This window comes from Tripterygium wilfordii, chromosome 16, assembly GCF_013401445.1.
Source record: "Tripterygium wilfordii isolate XIE 37 chromosome 16, ASM1340144v1, whole genome shotgun sequence".
NCBI lineage: Eukaryota > Viridiplantae > Streptophyta > Magnoliopsida > Celastrales > Celastraceae > Tripterygium > Tripterygium wilfordii.
The window spans coordinates 6471782-6495253 of NC_052247.1; the positions used below are offsets into that span (position 1 = coordinate 6471782).

The 23472-nt window shown below is 36.6% G+C and overlaps 3 protein-coding genes across 7 annotated transcripts; 1 reads left to right on the top strand and 2 right to left on the bottom strand.

Moving 5' to 3' along the window:
* The first annotated feature begins 3852 nt into the window (after positions 1 to 3852).
* On the top strand, positions 3853 to 9119 carry LOC119980263. 3 transcript variants are annotated; one of them, XM_038822894.1, is made up of 3 exons: positions 3864 to 4010; positions 5408 to 5452; positions 6457 to 9119. In XM_038822894.1, the coding sequence occupies exon 3, from the start codon at positions 6722 to 6724 to the stop codon at positions 8720 to 8722; it is 2001 nt and encodes a 666-aa protein (XP_038678822.1). In that variant the 5' UTR covers positions 3864 to 4010; positions 5408 to 5452; positions 6457 to 6721; the 3' UTR covers positions 8723 to 9119. The 3 variants fall into 3 exon arrangements, with proteins under 3 accessions (XP_038678821.1, XP_038678822.1, XP_038678823.1); XM_038822895.1 differs by lacking the exon at positions 5408 to 5452 and adding an exon at positions 5782 to 5830 and having other exon boundaries at positions 3870 to 4010; XM_038822893.1 differs by lacking the exon at positions 5408 to 5452 and having other exon boundaries at positions 3853 to 4010.
* Positions 9120 to 9441: 322 nt separating this feature from the next.
* Positions 9442 to 14910, bottom strand: LOC119980264 (aluminum-activated malate transporter 9-like). Its single transcript, XM_038822896.1, has 6 exons — positions 12546 to 14910; positions 12280 to 12420; positions 11920 to 12189; positions 11506 to 11645; positions 11251 to 11397; positions 9442 to 10667 (listed from the first exon to the last, which is right to left on the bottom strand). The coding sequence occupies exons 1-6, from the start codon at positions 12835 to 12837 to the stop codon at positions 10035 to 10037; spliced, it is 1623 nt and encodes a 540-aa protein (XP_038678824.1). The 5' UTR covers positions 12838 to 14910; the 3' UTR covers positions 9442 to 10034.
* LOC119980262 (potassium transporter 3) lies at positions 14911 to 23279 on the bottom strand. 3 transcript variants are annotated; one of them, XM_038822890.1, is made up of 9 exons: positions 22959 to 23279; positions 20896 to 21139; positions 20536 to 20784; positions 20392 to 20442; positions 19665 to 19925; positions 19485 to 19537; positions 18321 to 18435; positions 17701 to 17955; positions 14911 to 16168 (listed from the first exon to the last, which is right to left on the bottom strand). In XM_038822890.1, the coding sequence occupies exons 1-9, from the start codon at positions 22965 to 22967 to the stop codon at positions 15072 to 15074; spliced, it is 2334 nt and encodes a 777-aa protein (XP_038678818.1). In that variant the 5' UTR covers positions 22968 to 23279; the 3' UTR covers positions 14911 to 15071. The 3 variants fall into 3 exon arrangements, with proteins under 3 accessions (XP_038678818.1, XP_038678819.1, XP_038678820.1); XM_038822891.1 differs by lacking the exon at positions 22959 to 23279 and adding an exon at positions 21843 to 22615; XM_038822892.1 differs by lacking the exon at positions 20896 to 21139 and having other exon boundaries at positions 22959 to 23278.
* Positions 23280 to 23472: the final 193 nt, after the last annotated feature.

Below are 23472 nucleotides of genomic sequence, written 5' to 3' on the forward strand. Positions count from 1 at the left end.
ACTATTATATTAGTTAAATCAATGGAATAAACCTGTATAAATTTTGGACAATGAATTGTGTGATAAAAGAGTTAAAATAAAACTATTCCATTGATTAAATGAATGGAATAAACCTATTGGGCTCCCATAGACTATCAAACTAATGGGTTACAAGTCATTTTCGTATTATTAAATATCTATAATGAATTTCTTTTTTTGTAACTTTTTAAAAAAAAAGAATAATAATGGGATATGCGGCGGCAACAGCCACGACATGTTGCACCACTGAATTCATCCAATATATTCTTTTAGTGTTTGCGATTATTATTTCACTCTAAATATAGTTTATACAAAATGTGACAACATATTTATAGCATATGATACGGAATCAATTCTTGACTTTATTTTTATTCGTATAAATTATCACATTTGACCTTTTTTCACTGGTCCAAAAACATCCAACCAAGCACAACTCCTTTTTCCATTTTCAACTTTGCATGAAATCTTATTCTATACTAACGTTGGATGTGCGCGTTGCTGCTTGATAATGAGAGTTTGATTAAGAAGAATTTACACTTCATTCCCTAATGATTAAACCAATGGATAAAAGTATTTATTGATTTCTTTTTCTTATATATATATATATATATATATATATATATAGAGTAATCCTCATGTACCCACTTGAAATGCGAATTTATGTTTTCACCATTTATTTAGAATATGTGGGGCTCAAAGCAATACACTCCACTTGTCATTTCATTTATCCACATTCTTAAAAAGTGATTCGCATTTTAAATGTTCATGTAAAAATTTCTATATATATATATATATATATCTCCTTTACAAAAGAAATTTTGTATTGTAATAATGTATTTATTGGCGAATAATATGCAAATTATTATAATCGAGTAAACAAACGAAACGAAGAAGAATAATCATTAAAAAAAAAAAACACGAAGTTTGAACATGCACAAACAAAAGACAAAAAGGAAACGGCGTAGCATTGAACTAGAGATATTTCAGGACAGTAAACCGCCCATTGAAATGCAATTCCTTTAATAATATCCGCGAGATTTGGGGTCGGTGGTGGGACCCCCACCAGCACAGAAATCACGCAATACGATAATTAATATCTTTCGTCCGCTCTCCTCCTAGGGTTTCTCAATGTATAAGCGTGTTTTGTTGGTAGGGCCAGAGTGGGGTCCACATGGAGTAAGAGTGGGGAAGGAGGGGAGGAGGGGCAGAGCACCAAGAGCGGTGACGAGGCGCTACTGTCTACTTTGACCCAAAATGAACGTCACTGTCGCGTTGACGTGTCATCGGCATTTAAGTGTGGCTGTGGGGGATGGGGATTCGATTCGATGTCGTATCGCCACGAGAACCTAACTTGACCTTAACAGACACCGAAGTAATAACAACTACTGACTGACTGCATTGAAATTTGAAACTGCTACTCTCATCGAAGTTATAACAAGGGTATATTCTATATGGAATTGGCATAATCCAAAAAGATTAAATTTCTTTTTTAATTTTATTGTTAAATTCACATGTAGCTGTGTTAGAGCACCTACATCAATTTACCATAACATATTACCTAAAACACAGACAAGAATATCATTATTTTCTTTTACCTAAAATATTGTTTGTCGTGGTACTCATCGAAATTGATCGGAGCTTCAAGAGCGTGATCCAACAACCTCTTCTAGAAGTCATTAAACAGATTTCTTTGAGCAAATCATCGAAATTGCTCAGAGCAAATCATTTTACGGATTTCTTGAGCAGCACCAACATCATTATTGCTAAGCGGAAGCGAAGGAGGAGCAACCTCTTCTAGAAGCAAATCAATGCATCTCCGAAGCTTGAGACTACTATAACAGTTAGAGCTCCATGTTAACAAAAGTTGGATGAAAGAGAAATATGAATGAGAGAGAGAGAGGACGTAGGGCTGATAGGGACAGAGAGAGTTGCTGAAAGAGAATGAATATTTTGTATTTTTAGGTGAGTGAACGGGTAATCACTGTTCATGTTACTTAAAATAAGTGACATTTAGGTAATCTAATGTAAACCCTATTTTTGACTAGTTCCTTATAATTCTTCTCTACGATAGGGAAAGAATCATGTTTAGATATTTGATGTTGATACCCTAACTGTAATCCGCTATTCCTAACGAATCATTATAGCGGTCCTTTCAACTTGCTGAGTCATGGCGAATCATTATAACGACGGTCTTTTCAATTTTTTGAGTATATAGAGGGCATCATATCCTACAAAATAGAATAGAGGTGTTATTTACAGTAACTGATAGAGATGTTCTAAGGCATTGTTAATACAAGTTAAGGGGTGAGAGAATTCTAACATCAAGTGATTATACATTATACTTGTTATATCTGCAACTCTACTTCAGAGAAGTTTGAGTTGTAGAGAGATTACACCAAGTGCAAAATGAATTTGGATAGAGTGTGTTTGAGAATTTATAAGTTAGGATGATATTTTGTGAAAGCAATAGTACTAGGTAGCCCATATAGTGCTAGTTCAGGGATGTCTAAGTTTCTTAAACGAAATTTTAAAACGTTTTAACTCTCAAAATACATGTTAGATTTAAAAAAAAATACATATTCAGAATTAGCGCATAAAATTTTTTCTAACAAGATCCATTGTCGATGAGTTTTATCGTGTGGATCTTAATTCCATTGTTTTTTTCAATGGAACTTCAAAAACAATGAATTCAAAACTAAAACAATAAATTCTAGACTATGCTTTTAAAAAACAATAGAATCTATATTAAAACAATAAATTTTGGACAAAGAATTATGAGATAAAAGAGTGGAATAAAGATATTCTATTGATTAAATTAATAGAATAAACTTGTTAAGCTACCATGGGCTACCAAATTGATGGACTACATGTCATTTTTGGTTACTATAACAACACTAGAAAGAACACTTGTCTCTCTTCATTTTCATCACATCTCTCTTCATTTTCATCATCTCTCTCATCACTATTCATCAACTATATATATACTCTAACTCTCAAGTATCATTTTTCCACAACTAAATTTTCAGGTGTCATTTTTTATCCATTGTGTGCATGTAGCGCTATACTTATAAAAAAAGTAACATTTCAAGTACTTGAAATACCCTCTATTCTATCCATTGTGATGGTATAACACTATATTTTTTCAAAAAGTGTTGTTAACAATGTTAAATTTAGCACCATTGTGGATGCTCTTAGTACTTCTTTGGGAGCTAGAAGACAATATCAACGTTGGCGAATAAAGTATGAGTAGTGCTAGGTAGCTTATATAGTCGTAATCCATGGGAGCCCAAGCCTTTTAAACAAAATTTTAAAACATTTTAACTCTTAAAATACATGTTAGATTTTTAAAAAAAATTACATATTCGGAATCACACATAAAGTTCTTTCTATAAGATTCATTGTCGATAAGTTTTATCGGGTGAATTTTACTTCCATTGTTTTTTTCAATAGAATTTCAAAAACAATAAATTGAAAAACTAAAACAAATAAATTCTATACTATGCTTTAGAAAACAATGGAATTTATATTAAAATAATAAATTTTGGACAATAAATTATGAGATAAAAAAGTGGAATAAAATTATTCTATTGATTAAATCAATGGAATAAACCTGTTGAACTCTCATGATTATCAAACTGATGAGTTACATGTCATTTTTGATAAAGTATAAACGGAATTTATTTGGTCCATTAAAATGGTCAGAATCATTAAATAAATAAATAAATAATTTTTAGATCACCATAAAAAGTAAAAACCCCATAATTTGGCACGTGCGCTTTTCATATCGACACGAGTACCACCCTCCCTATCTCGATTTTTTATTAGTAATTTCTACCCTCGTCTTTCTATTAGCCACCGCACTATGCGTCTCTCTTTCCCCTCATATTCTCCGCCTTATTTGTATAATCTATCGCCGCCGGCGCTCCAAGCCCTAAAACCTCACATTCCGATCCGTGCGAACCACTTCGGTTACTTAATCAAGCGAAGTTAAGGTACGTATTTCAGATTTCTGTTCTATTTCTTCCTTAAATGCCGACCTTCTCTTTTCTTTTTGGTCTAATCTATCATTTTCCAGCTTAATCGTCTTTGTTTTGGGATTTTAGATTCAATTTTTGTTCGTTCTGGGTTTTTTTTTTTTGGTTTGACTTATTCGAGTGTTAGATTTACAAGTTCAAATCTTTCGACGGCACGATAAAGTTCTGAAAACTATATATTTTGTTTTTATTTTTCGTTTTATTTTTGTTGTTTTGGTTTATTGCGTGATTTAATGAATTTGGTGCAATTTGGATCGTAAGTTTTAGTTACAGTATTCCATTTGAGTTCATATGAATTTATGCAGTCTTTGCAGACCAGCTGTATTGGAAGAGAAGATTTTTGATAGCTTGGATTGGTTTCTTTAGGCATCATGTTGAAAATTATGTTTTCTTTAAGGTTTCTGTCCTATAATTGTGTAAGCTTTGCTGTGTTTACTCTAAATTTTACTCTTTTTGTTTTTGAGCCGAAACTTTAGTTTCTGAAAGTTTCTGCTCATTAGAAGGTTCATTCACATAATATCTCAGATGATAAGATAAAAGACATGGCATGATGGGATAGCTGGAAAAAAAAATCATATTATGTTTTAAATTGAATCTATTGAGGCTTGGGGTCGTTCTGTTTGCAATTCTGTTTAATTTCGAATTTGAAACTTTATAATAAATGGATTATAATTTTGCTTTGTTTTAATATTATGCCATCTTGCTTTGTAATTGCTTCTCCATTCATTAACTTGTGATTTGTTTTGTTGTTATCATTGATTCTGAATGGAAAGTCTAATGAATATCTCCTCATACGTGGCTGACCATTGTAATTGTTAATCTGTCATGCACTGTGACGTATTTGTTCTTTTTTTCTTTCCATCCCATATATCAAATTTCATATCCTAAGGGATTCTGAGGAGAAAGATGATGAATTGTGTTTTTTGCTGACTTATCTGTATTTTGGAAACCAAAAAGAGGAATTCTCGGCACAACTTAATTTTTTGGATTTCGTAACTCTCAAATGGAATAATGGATTCACATTAGTCTCAAATGGAATAGTGGAACTTATTCTGATTGGGAAAAGTAATTCCTTTTTCTTTCATTTGATCAAACAGCTAATTATTTTGCTTTTTTTCATGGGGAAGGAACATTATGTGAAACACTTTTCATTTTTGTGTCTTTTGTATGCTATTTCTTAGCACTAAGCTGTTGTTTTCATCACGAGAAAAAAGAATTGGATAGAATTGTAATTTTCTAATCTTTTTTTTCTTTCTGTGTAATCCATTTTTGCAGTTCTCTATATGTATTCATTTTACTATTGGATTAAGCTATCTTTTGTTTTTCTAATGACAATTTGATTCTCTTCCTTGTAGAGATTTAGGCCCTACATCTACTGATAACTCTGTTATGTGCGAGAGGTTGTTCAACTTTCTTTATTTGCAATTAGTTTTAGTTGAAGAATTTTTTCAGCAACTTCCTAGTTAATTTGTTTGAAGTATTATCATGGTTTCTCTTGAGATCAGTTCTTACTTTTTGTGGTCATATGTAATTGAAGTATCTCTAATCTGCTAAGTGTAGAGTGTCTAGATTGTTTGTGTGTGAGATATTTGTGGCACATGTAGCTGTGTTGTTGTATTAGACTATTGGTTTAATTTAATTGTTCTCCACTGGAAGAAATAGTTGCCATTTTCAGTACTTGATGAACCTTTTAGTTCTTAAACCTTGACAAAGTTTTTTGTTGTTGTAGATAATGGGGAAGTGAGACATTTGCATCTTTTGCTAGCTGATTTGATCAAGTATCTTTCTTTGGCCTAGTCCGTGCATAGAATGGATATTTCATTTGCATCTTGAAATTGCTCATACTTCGTTTTCTAAAATGGCATGACTTTCTCTTTTTTTTTGGTGGAATAATCTTTTATAGTCTTCATCTCTTCATTTACGAATATAAGATTTACTTAATTCATGGATGGACTCGTTATTGACTTCAAATGGTATTTGAGTATACTACGAGGTTGTGTTGTCTTTTGTAGTTTGCATCTGCTCATTTATGTATATAGGATTTACTTAATTTGTGGGATGAAGTTGTTATTGGCTTCAAATGATATTTGAGTATACGAGGTGGTGTTGCCTTAATCAACTACTTGTTCGCAATTTCAGTGCCGCTTGAAAATTATTGATGATTTAATTTATTTCATTAATTTTTCTGTGCTATCATGTGGTTGAAGAATCGGATTGAGTTTCTTTTTCGGAAGCAAGCATTTGAGGACTTGAATTGGTTTCATCTGGGGCAATATGATGAAAATTTTGAAAAAAACTTAATATGGTCGCTAAAATATATGTTTTCAATGACCTCAAACTTGGTGATAGTTACCTTCAGTTAGGCTAGATGTCTCATTCTTATCATGCTTATTTCGTGTTACAGGATGTTCGACTATCATGGTGTTATGAGCGGGGCTTCATTTGCAATTTGTTCTTCCCTGTTGCAACTAATCAGCTGAGGCCAGGAAATTATATTATAATCTTAGTAATGGATCGTTGTGATACGTCAGGGTTTGTGAGTGGGGGTGCAATGTGCACTCCTAATTCCATCTAACCCTAGTTTTGTAGCTGATTCTTTCGCCTGGAAGTCAGGTGGCTGTTCAATTATAGTTGAGATTTGGTTTGGATATCACACATTTGCTTCCTTCATGGACCCCAGGTTCCCGAATTTTGGTTTTGCTGCTAATTATTCTTCAAATGCATTGAAGGCATTGGGCTCTTCAATTCAAGCTGGAAGAGCTGGGGCTGAGTACTGCACAGATACCATATTACGTCTTGATTCCACGGGTCCTTCAATTCCAAACATCACAGGTTCAAAGGGCATCAAACGTAAGTGGGGTTTGATGAGTGGATCCATGAATCAGCAAACAGGCTCTTCATTGTCTCTAGGGCTGGGCCTTTCATCAAGTTCCTCAGACAGTAAGGGAAATTCAGCAACTGCTTGCACTACGATGTCTTCAGCCAAAGAAACTGATGATGAGTATTCCATGGATCTTGAATTGAATTTCACGCTCAATCTTGGCAGTGAAAAGATGTCCAGCCCAAAGAAATTTGCCAATGCGTGTTTGAAAGGGCTGGACCTGGAACACAAGGTCGACCTGGAGTTAAGTCTCTCAACTGGTCCCTCTGAATCTGATATAACTAGTGTTCATGTAAGCTCATCTCATTTTGGCATGGAGATGCCACTGACTGTCAGTGCAACTCCAATTGCTGATGAAGGAGCAACATCATCTCGTTGGAAAACAGGTACTGGTTTGATGCCTCCGCAGACTTCACAGAACAAAGAGGTGAGTTTTTTCTTCGATCAGGTTCCAGGAAATAGTGATCCAACTTATATTGTTCCAGACCAAACATCAAGTGTTATAACAACACCAAAAAGTTCAGTCACCTGCACTTCCGGTATAACAAAGCAACAGCAACCACAACATCGCAGCTCTAGTTCCAAGACATGCCAGGTTGAGGGATGCGGAAAGGGAGCTAGAGGTGCTTCTGGACGTTGTATTTCTCATGGTGGTGGTCGGAGGTGTCAGAAGCCTGGCTGCCATAAGGGAGCTGAGGGTCGAACTGTGTACTGCAAGGCTCATGGGGGTGGCAGACGTTGTGAATTTCTTGGGTGCACTAAAAGTGCTGAGGGCCGTACAGATTTCTGTATTGCCCATGGTGGCGGGCGGAGATGTTGTCGTGAGGGTTGCACCCGAGCCGCCAGAGGGAAATCAGGATTGTGCATCCGGCATGGTGGAGGCAAGAGATGCCAGAAAGAAAATTGCACAAAGAGTGCTGAAGGCTTATCTGGACTTTGCATTTCACATGGTGGTGGTCGTCGATGTCAAACATTGGGATGCACAAAAGGGGCACAAGGGAGTACGATGTTCTGCAAGGCACATGGTGGTGGCAAACGGTGCACATTTCCAGGGTGCACTAAGGGTGCTGAAGGGAGCACACCTTTTTGTAAGGGCCATGGAGGAGGTAAAAGATGTGCGTTTCAGGGTGGTGGGGTGTGTACAAAGAGTGTGCATGGAGGGACCAACTTTTGTGTTGCACATGGTGGTGGTAAGAGGTGTTGTATTCCTGAGTGCACAAAAAGTGCCAGAGGACGGACTGACTATTGTGTCCGTCATGGTGGTGGTAAGAGGTGCAAGTTTGAAGGGTGTGGCAAGAGTGCACAAGGTAGCACGGATTTTTGCAAGGCACATGGTGGAGGAAAGAGATGCTCTTGGGGCCATCCTGGTTCAGAATATGGCAACCAACCTATTGGTCCATGTAGCTCATTTTCGCGGGGCAAAACAGGTCTTTGTGCACTTCACAGTGGACTTGTGCAGGATAAGAGGGTTCACGGAGGTGTCACTTTGGGGCCTATGGTTGTGGACCCTAAACTAAGCAAGTCCAAGAATATGAAAGAGGTCATTGATGTTGAAGACATGAATGTTGATGTTGTGAAAATGGGGAACGCTGTAGGAAACTTGGCAGTCAGTTCATATTCCGATTTGAAGCAACAGGGATTGCCAAATGACCATACAATTGTTAAGAAAGGAGGCCTCTCAGCAACGCCAGTTTTTGTTCCAGAAGGTAGGGTGCACGGGGGAAGTTTGTTGGCAATGCTTGCAGGCAGTTCTGGTCATGGCTCAAGCAGTGAACGGTCTGACTGGTGACCCATCAGAGTCTAGTAAATCTTGCATGATGCCCCAAAGCTGGATGTGAGATTTCTTTCTTGTTTGATGTGTTGTCTTGGCATTTTGCAGAGTTTCTGCTCATGTCCTTTGCTTTCAGTATGTTTAGGCCTTGCGATATTAGGAGTTGTTCTCATTCCTTGTTGCATACATGTTGGGCTATTTGGGAAAATCAATTAGGATGTAGGTAGTGGTGATTAATTTGGGTCAGGTCGTCTGTGCTTTTTTATTGTAAATATCTATATAAAAATAATGTCAGCAGGTTATTGTGGTAACAGGTTATGCCTCCTGTAAGGTCAGTTTGTGGACAACTGATTATGATAAAAGCCCATTGGGAATGTAGGTGTTACCATTTTCATAGTGTTAAACTTCGAGTTAATTTACTGGTTTTAATCTGCGTTATTTACAAGCCCTTTGTTGCAATGTAAATCACTATAGCTGTTTATGGAAGTTTTATACATTAATCTTTGTAGTTTTCTTTTATATTGGTAATGCAAGTAGTTTTAATTGTCAAAATAAATTTTTCTTTCTTTCTATTTATTAGGGTTCTTCAATGGTGAAGACCCGCATCATCAGGTTCTCCTCCCCATCCTGAGAGAATTGCTTTTCTGCTTTAATTGCTTAGTTTTGTTAAGTTTTCTCCTTTATGTGAAAATTCTGAACTAGTTAGTTTTGTTCTAACTTCTAACGGGTAGAACATTGAACTTCATCCCCTGATAGAAACTCCCACATTGGAAAGATAGAGGAGTTAAGTGTTGTTTATAAGGAGGGCAATGCCACTCTTTAACATGTCCAATAAGTTTTTGGTATTATGGAGGCCTGTTGGATTACAGTCGGTCCATGGGTGCATGCGCCAATGGATTCGGGTTGGGCCTGTTGAACTGTTAGGGTCCATGGGTGCATGCGTCAATGGATTCGGGTTAGGCCCGTTGAACTGTTAGGGTGGAGTTTGGGCCTGAACTCTTTAGAGCCCATAAAACACTGGTATGGAGGGATCCTTATTATCTCCATTGTAATGGTTTTTATGAAACACTAGTATGGGGAGGTCGTTATCATTCCCATTGTAATGGTTTTTATTTTTTAAAGGACGAAGCCTATTTGATGCCTTAAATTTTCAACTCTTTTGTTTTGAGTTTTGATCTTTTGATCCAGCAAAAAAACAAGGGAAAAGGAAATAGGTTCAAATACCTATCAGACAACGGTAGGTAAATGTAAATTTTATTTTTCTGTGATGTAAACATCCTTAGAGCCACACCCAGGAAATTCTACATTACTGCCATACAAATTTAATCAGCTATGCATTCTCATGCTTGAATTTAGCCTTCTTTGAGAGCTCATCAACTGCTTCAACCAAATGATCAAGCCGAGCCACGAACTCAATGAGCAAGGAAGTGAAGGTTGCAAGTGAAAGAGCTGCAGTGCTTTCCAGTGCCCTCATCCTTGGTAGAAAATCTGTTCCAAGGTTTCCATCTTCTTCAAATGCATCCACCTCCCTTGACGGCCATGAATGTAACCTTCTTGATTGCTTCCTCATCATCTCATGGTAAGACTCTGCCTGTGCAGGTGGGAGAGTCCCAGAAGGCATGTTTTGGGCGATAGGGTTCAAATTCTTTTCAACACTATTACTGTCAAAATCAGGCGATTGGTTTGAAAGGTCATAGAGGTTTGATGAAAGGGTGTGAGACAGGCTTGGAAGTGGCTTGCTAATGTTATCATGAGGATCATAGTTTGAGGTGAGAAGATAGGAATGCATGTCTATGGCACGTTGGAGTCGCTCGGTGGAGCTATGGACCTTCTTCAGTATGCTGGTTTTGAGGCTTCGCTTCATGTCACCAATGTCTTTGCCTAATCTCCTCATTATCTCTGCCGCCTGTTTTGTTGCATCTTGAATCTCTGATTGGAATGTGATTCGAAGGTTGAAAGGTGCCTGCAAACGAATCAGAAAGGTATGTGCTCAAGTAACTCATCATGCTTCAGCTATACAACAAAAGTTATTTCATATGTCAAATTGATCTCTCTTTTAATTTATTTATGCAAACATTTGCTGGTAAAATTTGTGCACAATTTTATTAAAGGCCCTCTCTTGTGTCCAATCACTAGATGAAGGCAGAAAGCATAATTCGCATGCTCTTAATGTCTAGAAAGAAACTAGTTATGAAACAAGACCATAAGAATCTTTGTCATGCTCGTTATGGTGGCAACATTTCAAAGTTTTTGCTACAAGAGAATAAAATGAGTATGTATTCCTGTTTTTCTGTTACTGCCATTTAGCATTTAAGCGCTTGATGATTCATTATTCTAAGGCCATCATGAACCCCTCATGGAATAGATTCACAGTATATCCTTTTGTTTTCCAAAAATCATGAAGCTGAAGTTTTCTTGGAATTTTGCATTATTTTTGTGTATTGCTGGGAGAAAGGTTCTGATTCTACTTAGAGGAATATTTATATACGTATTTAGTGAATATATTCCCCCAAAGTTTCAGTAGGAAGTAAACATGTGCAGGATACCTGAATCTCAGAGTGGAGAACACCGTGAAGTGCCATAACCTCGTAAGCACAATACCGTAGAACTACTACTACTTTAACATACTCCGACCAAGGATAGAAGAAGTGTCGGAACCTGCCATGTGGAGGCTCCCATTTTGCTGAGTTAGCCTTTTTCAGTGAAACAATGGGTCATTGTTAGTACTTGCAGTGAGATTGAACTTATAGGATATATTATCATAGTACGAAATAAAAGAAAGAAGCGGATAGATATACTACCAAAGTCTCAAGTTTCGCTGATGAGTTTAGTGTAGTTTTGCATCTCTGATACGCAGGCTCATCTGGGAACTCATCCATAATTGTCTTGGAGAACTCGGGATGATCTAACCCATCATCTTCTAAATATTTCTTCACACATTCTGAAATGTCCAATTTATAAAAAAGCTTAAAATTTGCTCTTGATATACGAATATAATGTTACCCTGACCACATAAGATTGATTTTTCTTTTTCATGTGACCATGCAAGCACAAATAAATAGAACAGGCAATAGTTGAGTTTTTGTTGCTGATATGCACTATTATCAATATGGTCCTGGAGTCAAATATTCACTGATTGCTTTCTCAACTGTTGATAATATTTCTTTTAGAAGTGAAATTGAAAAGTATAGTATAGTGTCTTTAAAATAGCGAACCTTCAAGTGAGTCAGCTACAGAGTCGAAGCATTTGACTAGCTCTTTGTGTAATTGCTCCCCAGCCCATATTGGAAATACCAGCACATTCACTAGTACTGCGACAAAACCTCCAATGGCGATTGAGTAGAGCCGATCCATGGCAGTTCTAATTGGGTTTCCCATCCGGTATCCTGAAACTATGATCAAGCAGAAGGTGAAGAGTATCACCCTGAATCCATACTCGTACGGCACAAGTGATGGCCATAATTTCATAAATGATGTGATGGTCCCTGCATAGAATGTTAAAATCTTTTCAATATCTTTATCTTTGTTCTATTTTTGTTGGTTAACCAGGAAAATATGGTTCAATGAAGTCGCACCAATGAAAAAGATGCTGATGCCTATTATAATAGGCTCTGCAATCCGACCACTGCGAAGTGCTAATTGAGCCACTGCAATAGCCAAGATTCCTGCGAGCAGGCTTCCAAGTGCTCGGTTGAATCCTCGATTGAATGTTGCACCTTGAGGATTCAAAACACAATATGACAAGGAAAACTGAACCAATTAGTTTGTGCAAAGGTATGATATTCTCTTTATGTACACGAGTAGTATAAAACAGAAAACATGAATATATACATGAACATACCAACTGTATATTCGAACATGATGGCAACAGTGAGGATGGACCAGATAATATTTGTGCCAAATATTTCATAAGGTGCTTGGACTAGGATAAGCAGAGACACGAGAAGAACAGCTATGCCCACTTTGAATGCAAATTTTACTCTGTTGGTGTCTTCTTTGCAAAATTCCCACACACTCCATATCCACGCCTTGCAGGACAAGGCTTTATTGTCGAATTTCTTGCCAAATTCAGGCTGTTTGGTTTTGGTAGCCGGCAGAATGTTTATCTCTATACTACCCTTTTTTCCATGCATTCTCCAATGAAGTATAGAAAAACTTTGAAATCTGTCACCCCTCTTGCTTCAAGTCTCCCGTATTGTTGAATGATATTAGCTTGAGTCCCTCAAGTAAATTCGCCTGTAAAACCAGTACTTGAAGTGCTTTTATGCTAAAAAAACAAAGTTTTTCGGAGCGAAATGAGGCTTCAATTAGGAAGAACAGCTGAAGCCAGAGGAACAAAGACTGCTTATCAGTTTAGCACCTGAAATTCTAGGAAGCGTGTCCGTTTTGGAGATGAAATGTAAGGAAGGACACAAATTTAAATACAACGGTACAACGCTATGTCACAGGTGCAAGTAGGGGAAGAATGTCTGCCTAGTCCGGATATGATTTATAGAGAAGGAATAATACGACAATAATAGAGAGAGGTGGAACTAAAATCTCAGGATAAAGATGCTTAACCTCAATAATTCTACCTGGATGGGGAATTAGAATCTAAACAATTGCATGGTGCAGCAATTTTCAGTCTGCCACGTTTTACGTGTCAAAATATTTTAACCATGCTGAGGAATTGAGGATGTTATTAGCTAGTTGTAGTAACTAGCAACGGCACTGTCAAAATCATTATAACAAACATCTGAACATCTGATAATGATCAGTGAAGAAAAATATGATGCTAGAACACAGAGGAGTATGTATGGCATTCAAAAAGATTTTTATATACATATATTATGTGTGTTCTGATGGGTAATGATCCCTCGTCTATTGAGATCGAATGTTTTGTAGTAATCCATGCATTATTGTATATGTGTTTTTAGTCCAAGAAGCTTTAAATATATATATTCGATAAAGAAGACAATATGCATGCACTCTTGGTAATCATATTCATTTGCTTATGTTCAGCATAAATTAATCGAAGAGAGAGAAAAATGGGTGAGGAAAAGAATATTTAGAATAAGAAGCTCATGAGACTTATCATGTTTTCTTGCTTCCTTCATGAGGGAATATATTGTCTGTTTAGTTGTCTATTCTAATCTTATTTGTTCTCCTCATGTCACTAAGTATCTAGATATCTTCAATGTTGCTTGTGTTTTCCAGTAAATAACTTCTTTGGAGATGAATTTGTGCCTAAGATTTATATGGCGAACCGGATACGGTATTCTGCATTTACATTAATGATCGACCCAACAGTCGACAGAGTCCAGGTGAAGAATCGAAGTGCATGATTTTCCATTATCACCAGTTGTTGTACATTTATATGAATATGTTCTCAGTATAATTCCTCTGGTTCTATATAATTATTATATCTACTAAAGGTCATTATTCCTTCAAAGAAAATTGTGGAAGATCTCAGTATTTATTTTTTTGTTTACATGTATTATTATATTCAAGATGAGGAATATATTCTGGAGATCCACGTTACAGCAACATCAAGTGCTTCTCATGAGAAATCCAGTGATTTAAGATAAATACACATAAGAATAATTTCTTAGTCTCTTGCACCTTTACAAGTGAAATCACTTGATAAGAATATGATTTATCTGTAGTTTAATTTCTTTGCAAATATGTTGGTCAGGCTGGTTTCATCTCTTTGCAGAAGACCTGTTCAAATCTACAAACGCTTATAGTTAAAGACTTGAGAGTGGATTTGAATCATGTGACTTGACCACCTGAGTTTGGGGTTGAATTATGGGACTTGACCACCTGAGTTTGGGGTCATTCCCCACCTTACTAGTTGGCTTAAAGGACCGAATAAGTTCTTATATATTTTTTCTTCTTTAAAAGAAACCCTTCCATCTTTTGTTTTAGCTCAAATGAGCTCTCATGCCTTCAACTTCTATTGAAATCTTGCTTACATGATGACATTCATTTAATCATCGGCTACAGGTTTCACAGAAGAAATACATTTCCACTAAAAACAGAAGCCATCATGATGAATACTAAAAGCACAAACAATAATAGAAAACAATTAGAAGACACAAAAACAACATTGCTCAAGAGTAGAGGTTAATTAGCAATCTATAACTGAACAAATAAATTGAAAATCTTGCAACTCAGTTTGTAGAAGCTCGCATAATCCACCTTAATATATATATATATATATATATATATATATATATATATATATATATGCCCAATAAAATCGTAGAAAATGAATAGGTCCATACCTTGTCCGAGGTCACTTCAAAATAAAAAATCAGGTAGCCGCTAAAAAGAAGCTCAATGTGACTTATGCTGAATGAGGATGCATGTCAGAGAGGGTGTTGTACTACAACCAGTAGTTCATACCAACCTCTATTAAGCAAGTACGAGGAATATTTAAGACCACAGATGGGCTGCGACAGTTCTTACGCAAGAAAGAGAAAGCCACATTGACCACAAACCTCTTCAAGAAAGATGCATTCCATTTTGCTTTTATGTGTGAGTGACCCATTACATATGCTACACCTTCATGTTTAGCTTCCAGAAGTTCCATAAGCTCTTCCCGGCCACGAGAATCCTTGTACCTTGCATCTGACAAGTGAAAATGAATCCGTCGCCTGTGGCTGAATTGTGGTGACTCCTGCTCATACCTAGATTTCAATCTTTGTAGGGCAGCTGACTTGCCACTATTTACAGTACCAGGGGGTCTTGAACAGCTACTTTCTGCATTGTTCGAGGAGTTTGAGGCAAGCAATATTTTTCCAAAATTATCGGATGACTTAACAACCGCCAGCCGGCCATCCATATGGCCTTCATGTGCTTCAGATCCTTCTGCTTCCAGCTGGATGAACTCTGCTATGCTTACCACAAGATCATTCTCAAAATCATCTTCATTTATATGAACGTCATTGTAACCATTCCGAATGATGCAGCGATACATCCGGTAAGATTTGGGCCCAATTCGGCCAATTAGATAGCGTTCTTTGGCAGGGACACAAGGAACAGGAACAGTTTTAACACAGGCGAAAACAACTACTTGGTAAAAAGTTGGTAAGTTGGTTAAGAAATGTGAAAATGTGGCTGGGACTCCACTTGCCAACTCCGTGTAGATGAGGCCAATCCCAGGGACCCGAACAACTTCAAGACTGGAACCCAGTGTGAGGATCCATTTCATTGGTACTTTGTTGTGTTGATCATGTAGGTACTTTTTCCTGCTGCCGTAATGCCACACATACATTATGAACATCAGAACTGCAGCAAGCATGAGAGGAAACCATCCACCCTCGGGGATTTTCGTGCAAGAAGAAGAAATGAAGACAACCTCGATAAATCCAAAGAAAAGAAGGCATAAAAGGGCAAGTGGAACACCCTTATGCCATGCTAAGCTGACTACTAATGACATCAACAATGTCATCACAAATGTGACGCCCATGCATGAAATCCCTGAGATTTGGATAGCATCATTAGTTCTCAAAATAGTTATGAAAAAGGGAAATAAAAAAAAACTGTCGGATCTCTATATGTTATATTTTTACATGCTATTAATATATATCATGTGTTCAAGACTATAAACCACTAACTAATAGTGCAGCAGACACTCTAATAGTTGGTCTAGCCATCCAGCCCACTAGATAATCTTGACTATGTCTGATGTTAAACAACTGCTATGCCTGTGTGTTTGTTTGAGCTAACTTTGGTCAATGAAAATAGATCAGTAAATCATGGTTTTAGTGGTTATCAAAGCACAGCGACAAGCAGAGTATGAGTCAAGAAAGGAAGTACTAGTTAACCTGACACGAGCGACCTTCTAAAGTGGAAAATAGATAAGTAAATCATGGTTTCCCTGACTTAATTAGTGTCTATCATTTTCCTAGATTACACATGGATGACATTCAGAAGGATTCAATGAAGGTAATTGTAAAATCAGAATGGGCAGCCTACCCATCTTTTCATACACCCTGTAGAAACACGGATAATTCAGCTGATTTTAGATGACAGGGAGGTTTGAAATTGCTTCGAAAGGAAAAGATACTGCACTCGCTATATGTGTAGAACCGAGAAATATATTTTGTAAAAGTAGTTCCTAACAGTCAGCTCAAAGAAATGTCACTTAACAAAAGGGGTAATAACATAGAACGTGACTGAAAAAAGGGGTAATAACATAGAAAGAGTTAATGTTCTCATTTAAATTTCTATAGAGCTCATCTAACAGAAGTCTTTTTCTCTGTAAATCAGAAATTTTCTCTGTAAATCAAAAAATTTCTCTCTTTATTACATCAGGATCTTAGTTTTACTCTGTAAGTAATTTTTGTACAAGGGAAAAGAAAAGCAATTTTTTTTTTTTACCAAAATTCGTTAGTAAAACTTAATTTTAGTAAGACACTAATGTTTTATCATTCTATTAGTTTCAGCCCTTCATAACTTTTTGATTACCCCTAGTAATCCTTAATTCTTTAATAACCCTGACTAAGCAATATGGCCCAGCCATCCATGAAACAGCATATCATCACAGGTCAAGTATGCTATATCCTCGAGTCTGTGCTAGTTAGCTCCAATCCACCACCGATAATCCTTTAGGATTCAGATTGTCAACAGCTTCCATCTGGTTTCTTTGATCAATACCAGAATCAACTATATTCTTCCTCTACTTCATCCAAAACCCTTACCCTTACCCTGATTTCCTCAAACGAAAATTAAACTTTAAGGCATTTAGCCACCTTGGAATAACTATGCTCTCTACTTTATGGGTTCACACAACATATCATCTGCACAAAGCAACATGCGGCATCTTTTTTATATACACATTGGTCACGAAATTTGAGAGAAGTCAGAAGAGGCATCTTTTACTCAAACAAACATAATGCCTGGTAGCTGGACTCATAAGTTTAAACATTCTCAAATTACACCAATCAAAGAAGATGATAACAATTTCTGCAAGAAAAACGATAAGATCAATCACAACGAAGATAGCTTACCATAAGCATTACCCATGTGATTTGAATTCCGGAAACCAATAGCCAGTACAAGACTGATGATCATAAGTAACCAATTTATCTCTGGTATGTATATTTGACCGTGTATCCATTTTGGTTTATGTACAATCTTGACACGGAAGAAACATCCTAATGCATAGCATTGTTTGACAATGGAAAATGTGGCAGAAATGGCAGCCTGACTGGCCACAACTGCAGCAAAAATTGCCAGAGCCAGGACTGGCCAGAACAGTGGATCTAGATACAAATGCAGGAAGATTCTGTCAATATATAAATATATTATATCTATTATAACATAAACATAACAGAATGGTTTCAAGAACACTGTAAAATGAGAAGCATGCTTGTTTTCAAAAGCAGGGAAGAAACAAAAATAGATAAAAGTTTTCTACTAAACATTCTTTGATGCCAAGTTTTGCGTGAAAGGGAAATTGCAGCGGGATTAGCTCCTCACACCCAAAAGTATCAACCAATAACAATTAGCAGCGATATGGAAAACAACCACATCAAGTTGCTGAAGTTTTTCGAAAACACTTTATAAGGAATAAGAGCAGAAGACGAAACCAAACATAAAAATTATCCTTGTGCTTGCAGAAACTTACATGGGATAGAAGCATAAAAGCTAACAGGTACAGCAGAAAAATTCTTTGAGAGAAATGCAGCCTGCCCCATGTATTGAAGCACCAGACATGGGTATACAATGCATAAGAACGCAACCTGCATGTCACAAGTGTTCTAGTTACTAGGCAAAATGAACAAATACACAAGGAAAAAAATAATGTTAATTTTATAGATTCCAATGCATGGCCGACAACCTATGTATAGTTTTTGCAAAGTTTTAGTTTATTATAGAGTCGAAGAAGGTGCAGACAGCAAAACTATAGCTTATATAGATTCCAATTTCAACCTTAATAATATGGAGAGATTGGGATAAAACCTTCTCAGTTCAATTCAAATTAGCAGGATCCTAACAATTAGAGATACACAGCTTAATGTTGTCGTGTCAAAAATAATCCTGGCATTTGCAGTCCAACCACTTGAGAGAAATGCTGTAATGTTGCTTTTGACAGAATATTACTTAATAGCCTAGATAAACAAGCAAAAGAAACCAATGATCTCAAATAAGGTAAATATAACACAAAAGCTGCACGCAATGCACACTATCTCAACTTAACAATGTCTTCAGAAGCTAGTTTGGGGTTGGTTACATAACTTTATTATTTGGGTCTCTCCATGTAAGGCTCATTGCATAGGATTTGATCGTAATATGACAGTTGATTGCTACCACAGGTTTATTTTTCTTCCGTGTACATCGTAAAGTCACATGCTAACTTGTTGGAGTGTGAAATCAAGTAGAAAATTCAAGTTAAGCTGAGTTGCTGACCATATATTTCTCGCTACAAAAAACTTATTCACCATTTTATAGTAGTGGTTTATAGAATGCACTATTGCAGGTACATCCAGTCAGGAGAAATTGTTAAAGAGCTTTCTGAATATAGAACTAGATGCAAGGTTGAGCCAATAAACTTTGAAAAGGAAAAAAAAAAAGAGTAAAAGAAACATCATTGGTTATGGACAGTATCTTGATGTTGTGAAATGATTTCTTTAATGCAATGTCAGAAAACCTCTCAGAGTTATCCCTAGAAGCTTTTATGGTTCTACCCATATGCATAACTAATAGAATTATTCTCTCATGCAAAACATTGCCATCAATAGGTCAACAAAATGCTCATACTTTCTATTTACCAATAAGTCGTAGGCCTTACCCTAATTGATTCAGCTGTGAACTGACCAAGGTATGCAAACACAGTTTCAGTTCCTGCAGTTGAGAAGAAAAGTCAAGAAAAGTCTACTTAAATTTTACTATACCAAAGCTTAATGAACTTCTTTATTTTTATTTTATCATACTTTCAATTTCGTACTTAAATAAACTCTGCCATATTTACCGGTAACACACAAAAATATTCCTCCAAGAGACATCCAACCATCTTTTCCTGTATCCTTAAAGAACTTGTAAACATAGTGCGGAGAAAGAGCCACATATATGCTTGGATTCCACTTGATGATATTATAGATTCCAATGGCAGCAAGAGAAAATAACCATATGATCACAATGGGAGCAAACATGAAGGCCACCCTGTAGGTGCCACGGTGTTGCAAAACAAAATGTCCAATCAATACAACAGCGGCAACAAAAGCCAGAGTACCTGTTCATTAATAGAACTGTTAGATACTTTACCAATGATATATGTATCTAGGATGAAAGAATTCTTGATTATGGAACAAACAAAATGTAAATATCCCTCGTCTTTTCCTCTCTTTTTTTCCCCACCAAATTTCATCACATTTACCATTTGAAATAGCATCAATAGATCAGAGAACTGAAGTTTCACGCTTTCCCCTTTACAAAATGAAGTTTCGCTCCACAACGGACAGCAATATATAGATACTCTTATGCTGTCTGGCCTCTACATCTTGAACTCAAGCATACAAAAGTGGGGGTGTTCAAGAAGGTCCTGTTATTCCAATTGGCCATCTTTAATTGTGATCATTGAAACTATTGTTTCTTCATCACCGTGATCTTTAGATTCAATACAATTTGAAAGATATGGATATATGGCCTACATAAATATAAGCATTAATTATCAGTTCTATTAAAGATCAGATACTAACCTTCATGTAGATTCTTCACCTGAACTTGCAACCCTTCGATGGACGAAAGAACTGCAGAAGACCAGATTCATATGAGCAGACAGTTATAAAGAAATAGAAGTGCAAAGGGGAACAAAAGATAGTGTGAAATCAACCAGAATTTACCAGAAATTGCAGGTGAAAGACTTCCCAAGCAAACAGCCAGACTAGCACCAATCAAAACTACGAGAAGCAAGCAGGTTTTTGTTCCATTACGTCTCTCAAAATTTTTCCTAGATGAAGAAGAGAGCATGTTTCTCTTTGAACGAACCATATTATGATATGTAGAGATCTCCTCATCTGCTGCCTGATAATTAGGAAGTAAACTAAATTTTGCAAGCCTGCAAAGGAGAGAGTATAAGGCAAAAATCCCTCCTGCATATGAAACTGATAGGATTAGAAAATGGCCTTTTAAAACAAAGGAGGGAAAGCAAGAAAAGTAGAAAACTACTGATATTAATCAGTTAGAAACTTATCACCTCTTACCTTCACCATTATCATCTGCACTCAACATGAGAATGACATACTTGAACAATGAAAGAAGAGTGAAAGTCCAAAAGATCAAGGAGAGAACCCCAAACAATGTGTCCTCTGATTGATAATGACTTAATCTCCCAGAAAGAGTATTTTTATAAACATAAAGAGGAGAAATGCTCAATTCACCAAACACTAGGCCAAAACTCTGATATGCCAAGATGAGAAAGTGCTTAGATTGATTTTTACTTTCAACCTGCTTGCAAAGAAGCAAACATGGAGTGGACAGAACATTAGTATCATAACCTAAATGCAAGAGATACACGTCTAATAAGGCAAGTGGCATGGTGGATGGTCTATTGCTTAACAAGGCTAAACCACAAAGAAAAGTATCGAGCGACTTAAGCATGCACTTTAGAACATACTTCTGCACATAAGTAGTCTATAACTTTCATCTAGTATAATGCTTGATACTGCTAACGAAACTACTAAGGAAACCAACCATTTCTTCATGTATTCTATGTAAGCACACGACTATGCAGGTTTCATTACCCATTAGCTTTTGCTATGTCATAGATAAAATATCCTATTTACCCAAAACATGCAAAAAAAAAGGGAGAAACCCATTAAATCTAGATACACTAATTCACTCTTAATTTTTAATTTTTTTTTTTTTTGAGCGCAAAATAAATAGATACACTAAGTTAATAATGATTTGATTATCATGATAACTATAGCATTCACAGCACGTCAATATACCACACCAGAGAGTCACATATATGAAACTTCATTTGTTTTAAATTTTAAAAGCCCATGCTACTCTTATTTCATATATTTTCCTTTAGTGAATGACAGAGGAATTTAATCAGCCGGGTACCAAAGAAGTATGTTACACGTATATAACTAGAATGAACAGCTGCAAAGCAGCTAAAATGAAACAGAGAACTGCAGTACATCACCTACAAAGCCTCTCCATTATCCCATTAGCTAGATGCGTTTCACGATTTTAAATAAGATCCATGTTCGGTTTCTTCACCTTCAAAACTATCCTATTTTTTGCTCCTTTCGAACGAGCCAAAAAAGTACCAAGCTTCACATTTATCGTGTCCAAGTGCGGTGTAAAAGGAGATTGTCACAACTTTTTGTTCATGAGAGTAATGCCCCTTCTTTGGAGTTGTCCGGGCAAAGAATGCCACATTTTATTTTAGTATTTTTACTTCCATATTGAACCGTACAGAAATTTCCAACTTACTTCACCCTCTTGAAGGAGGCTGTCTGCTGTTGCAGTAAAGATTTTCTGTGAAGTTACCTCCCTTTGCGCCAAACCAAGCGACGCTCCCTACTATTGTTGACAGTGGCCTCATATAAAGGCTCAACCAAAGCCACAAAACTCTCAATCTCCCACTCCAAAGAATCTCTATAAATTGCACATCCCAGTTAACCTTTTCATGAATGCTTTTGTCTTGCTAGCATCAACAGGTTCGTGAGTTGGGTTTCCAATGGAGAGGAACCGCCCCAATTGCACTATTGTAGTGCCAAAAGCTCACTTTTGCACCATGTCCTAATGAAAACCTTACATTATTAGCTCATTTTCCTCCTCCTTGTCTTATCTTCCAACAAAACCCCCACTCCATAGCTTTCTCTATCCTTTTCCAAAGAGAAATAGCTTCAACAGAAAGTCTCCATAGCATAAGATTGATTCGTTTAAGATCTTCATATGATTCAATGGCATAGATGACACCCCCCCCCCCCACTTGTCCCAGGCCCAACCATTACAAAATTGTAGCTAGGATCAAATTTCAGATTACCAAGTTATATTTCATGCTAGCAATTGTAAAACTAATTCGTGGTGGGTCCGTCACTGACAATCAATCGATTACTTTCTTCCATCTACATTTTTCCAGAGAAAAATAAAAGAGAAAACAATAGAAAATAGGAAAATCGCCGCAATCAAATATAGTTTTGGATCGGTCAATTGATCGGATACGATCCGATTGAAAAACAATAATTAGATTCGGGATTGATTCGGCTTGATCAGTAGAAAGAAGAGAAAGTTCCAAACAGAGTATGCATACCATGACCATGGCTTTCCTTTTGCTTTTGCGCCTATAAAAGGAGTCTCGGCGTCGTTTTTGCTGTTTGGTTCAACCGTGATAGGCAGAGCCACACTGTGCGCGCTTTCTGGGTCTGTGCGCTGGTGACAGAGAATATGTGTGCATGCATATGTATGGGTTTGTCACTTTCGTCTACAACCGAAAAAAACTAGACACTAGTAGGTCGAATCCTAGGAACGATTGATAAAACAAACAGAATTGATCCAAATCTCTCGGGGTTCTGTTACCGAATACCTTACGGTTACCGAAATTTTGATCGTCGAAAATGACACTGTAGTCATGTATGGTTACCAAATTATTGGGTATGGTAAATTTATCCCTGACTTTGATACTCGAAATGATAATAAAAATTTAACATTGAAGATTTTAAGGATTACCTTCATATAAATTAAATATATTTTTAATTTTAATCTTGTATAATTATAACCCTTGGATCACTCCTGAAAAAGATCTAGGCCATTCATTTTTAGGGTTT

Bases quoted from the DNA above. Each gene is read 5' to 3' on its own strand.
- LOC119980263 (XM_038822893.1), top strand. From the start codon at position 6,722: ATGGACCCCAGGTTCCCGAATTTTGGTTTTGCTGCTAATTATTCTTCA.
- LOC119980264 (XM_038822896.1), bottom strand. From the start codon at position 12,837: ATGCATGGAAAAAAGGGTAGTATAGAGATAAACATTCTGCCGGCTACC. The intron at 12,421-12,545 runs GTATGTTCATGT...TGAATCCTCAAG, and splicing joins CATGTTCGAATATACAGTTG to GTGCAACATTCAATCGAGGA. The intron at 10,668-11,250 runs GTATCCTGCACA...ATTCGTTTGCAG, and splicing joins TTCTCCACTCTGAGATTCAG to GCACCTTTCAACCTTCGAAT.
- LOC119980262 (XM_038822890.1), bottom strand. The intron at 20,443-20,535 runs GTAAATTCTGGT...GGTCTTCTGCAG, and splicing joins TCTTTCACCTGCAATTTCTG to TTCTTTCGTCCATCGAAGGG. The intron at 18,436-19,484 runs GTAAGGCCTACG...TGTGACATGCAG, and splicing joins TCACAGCTGAATCAATTAGG to GTTGCGTTCTTATGCATTGT.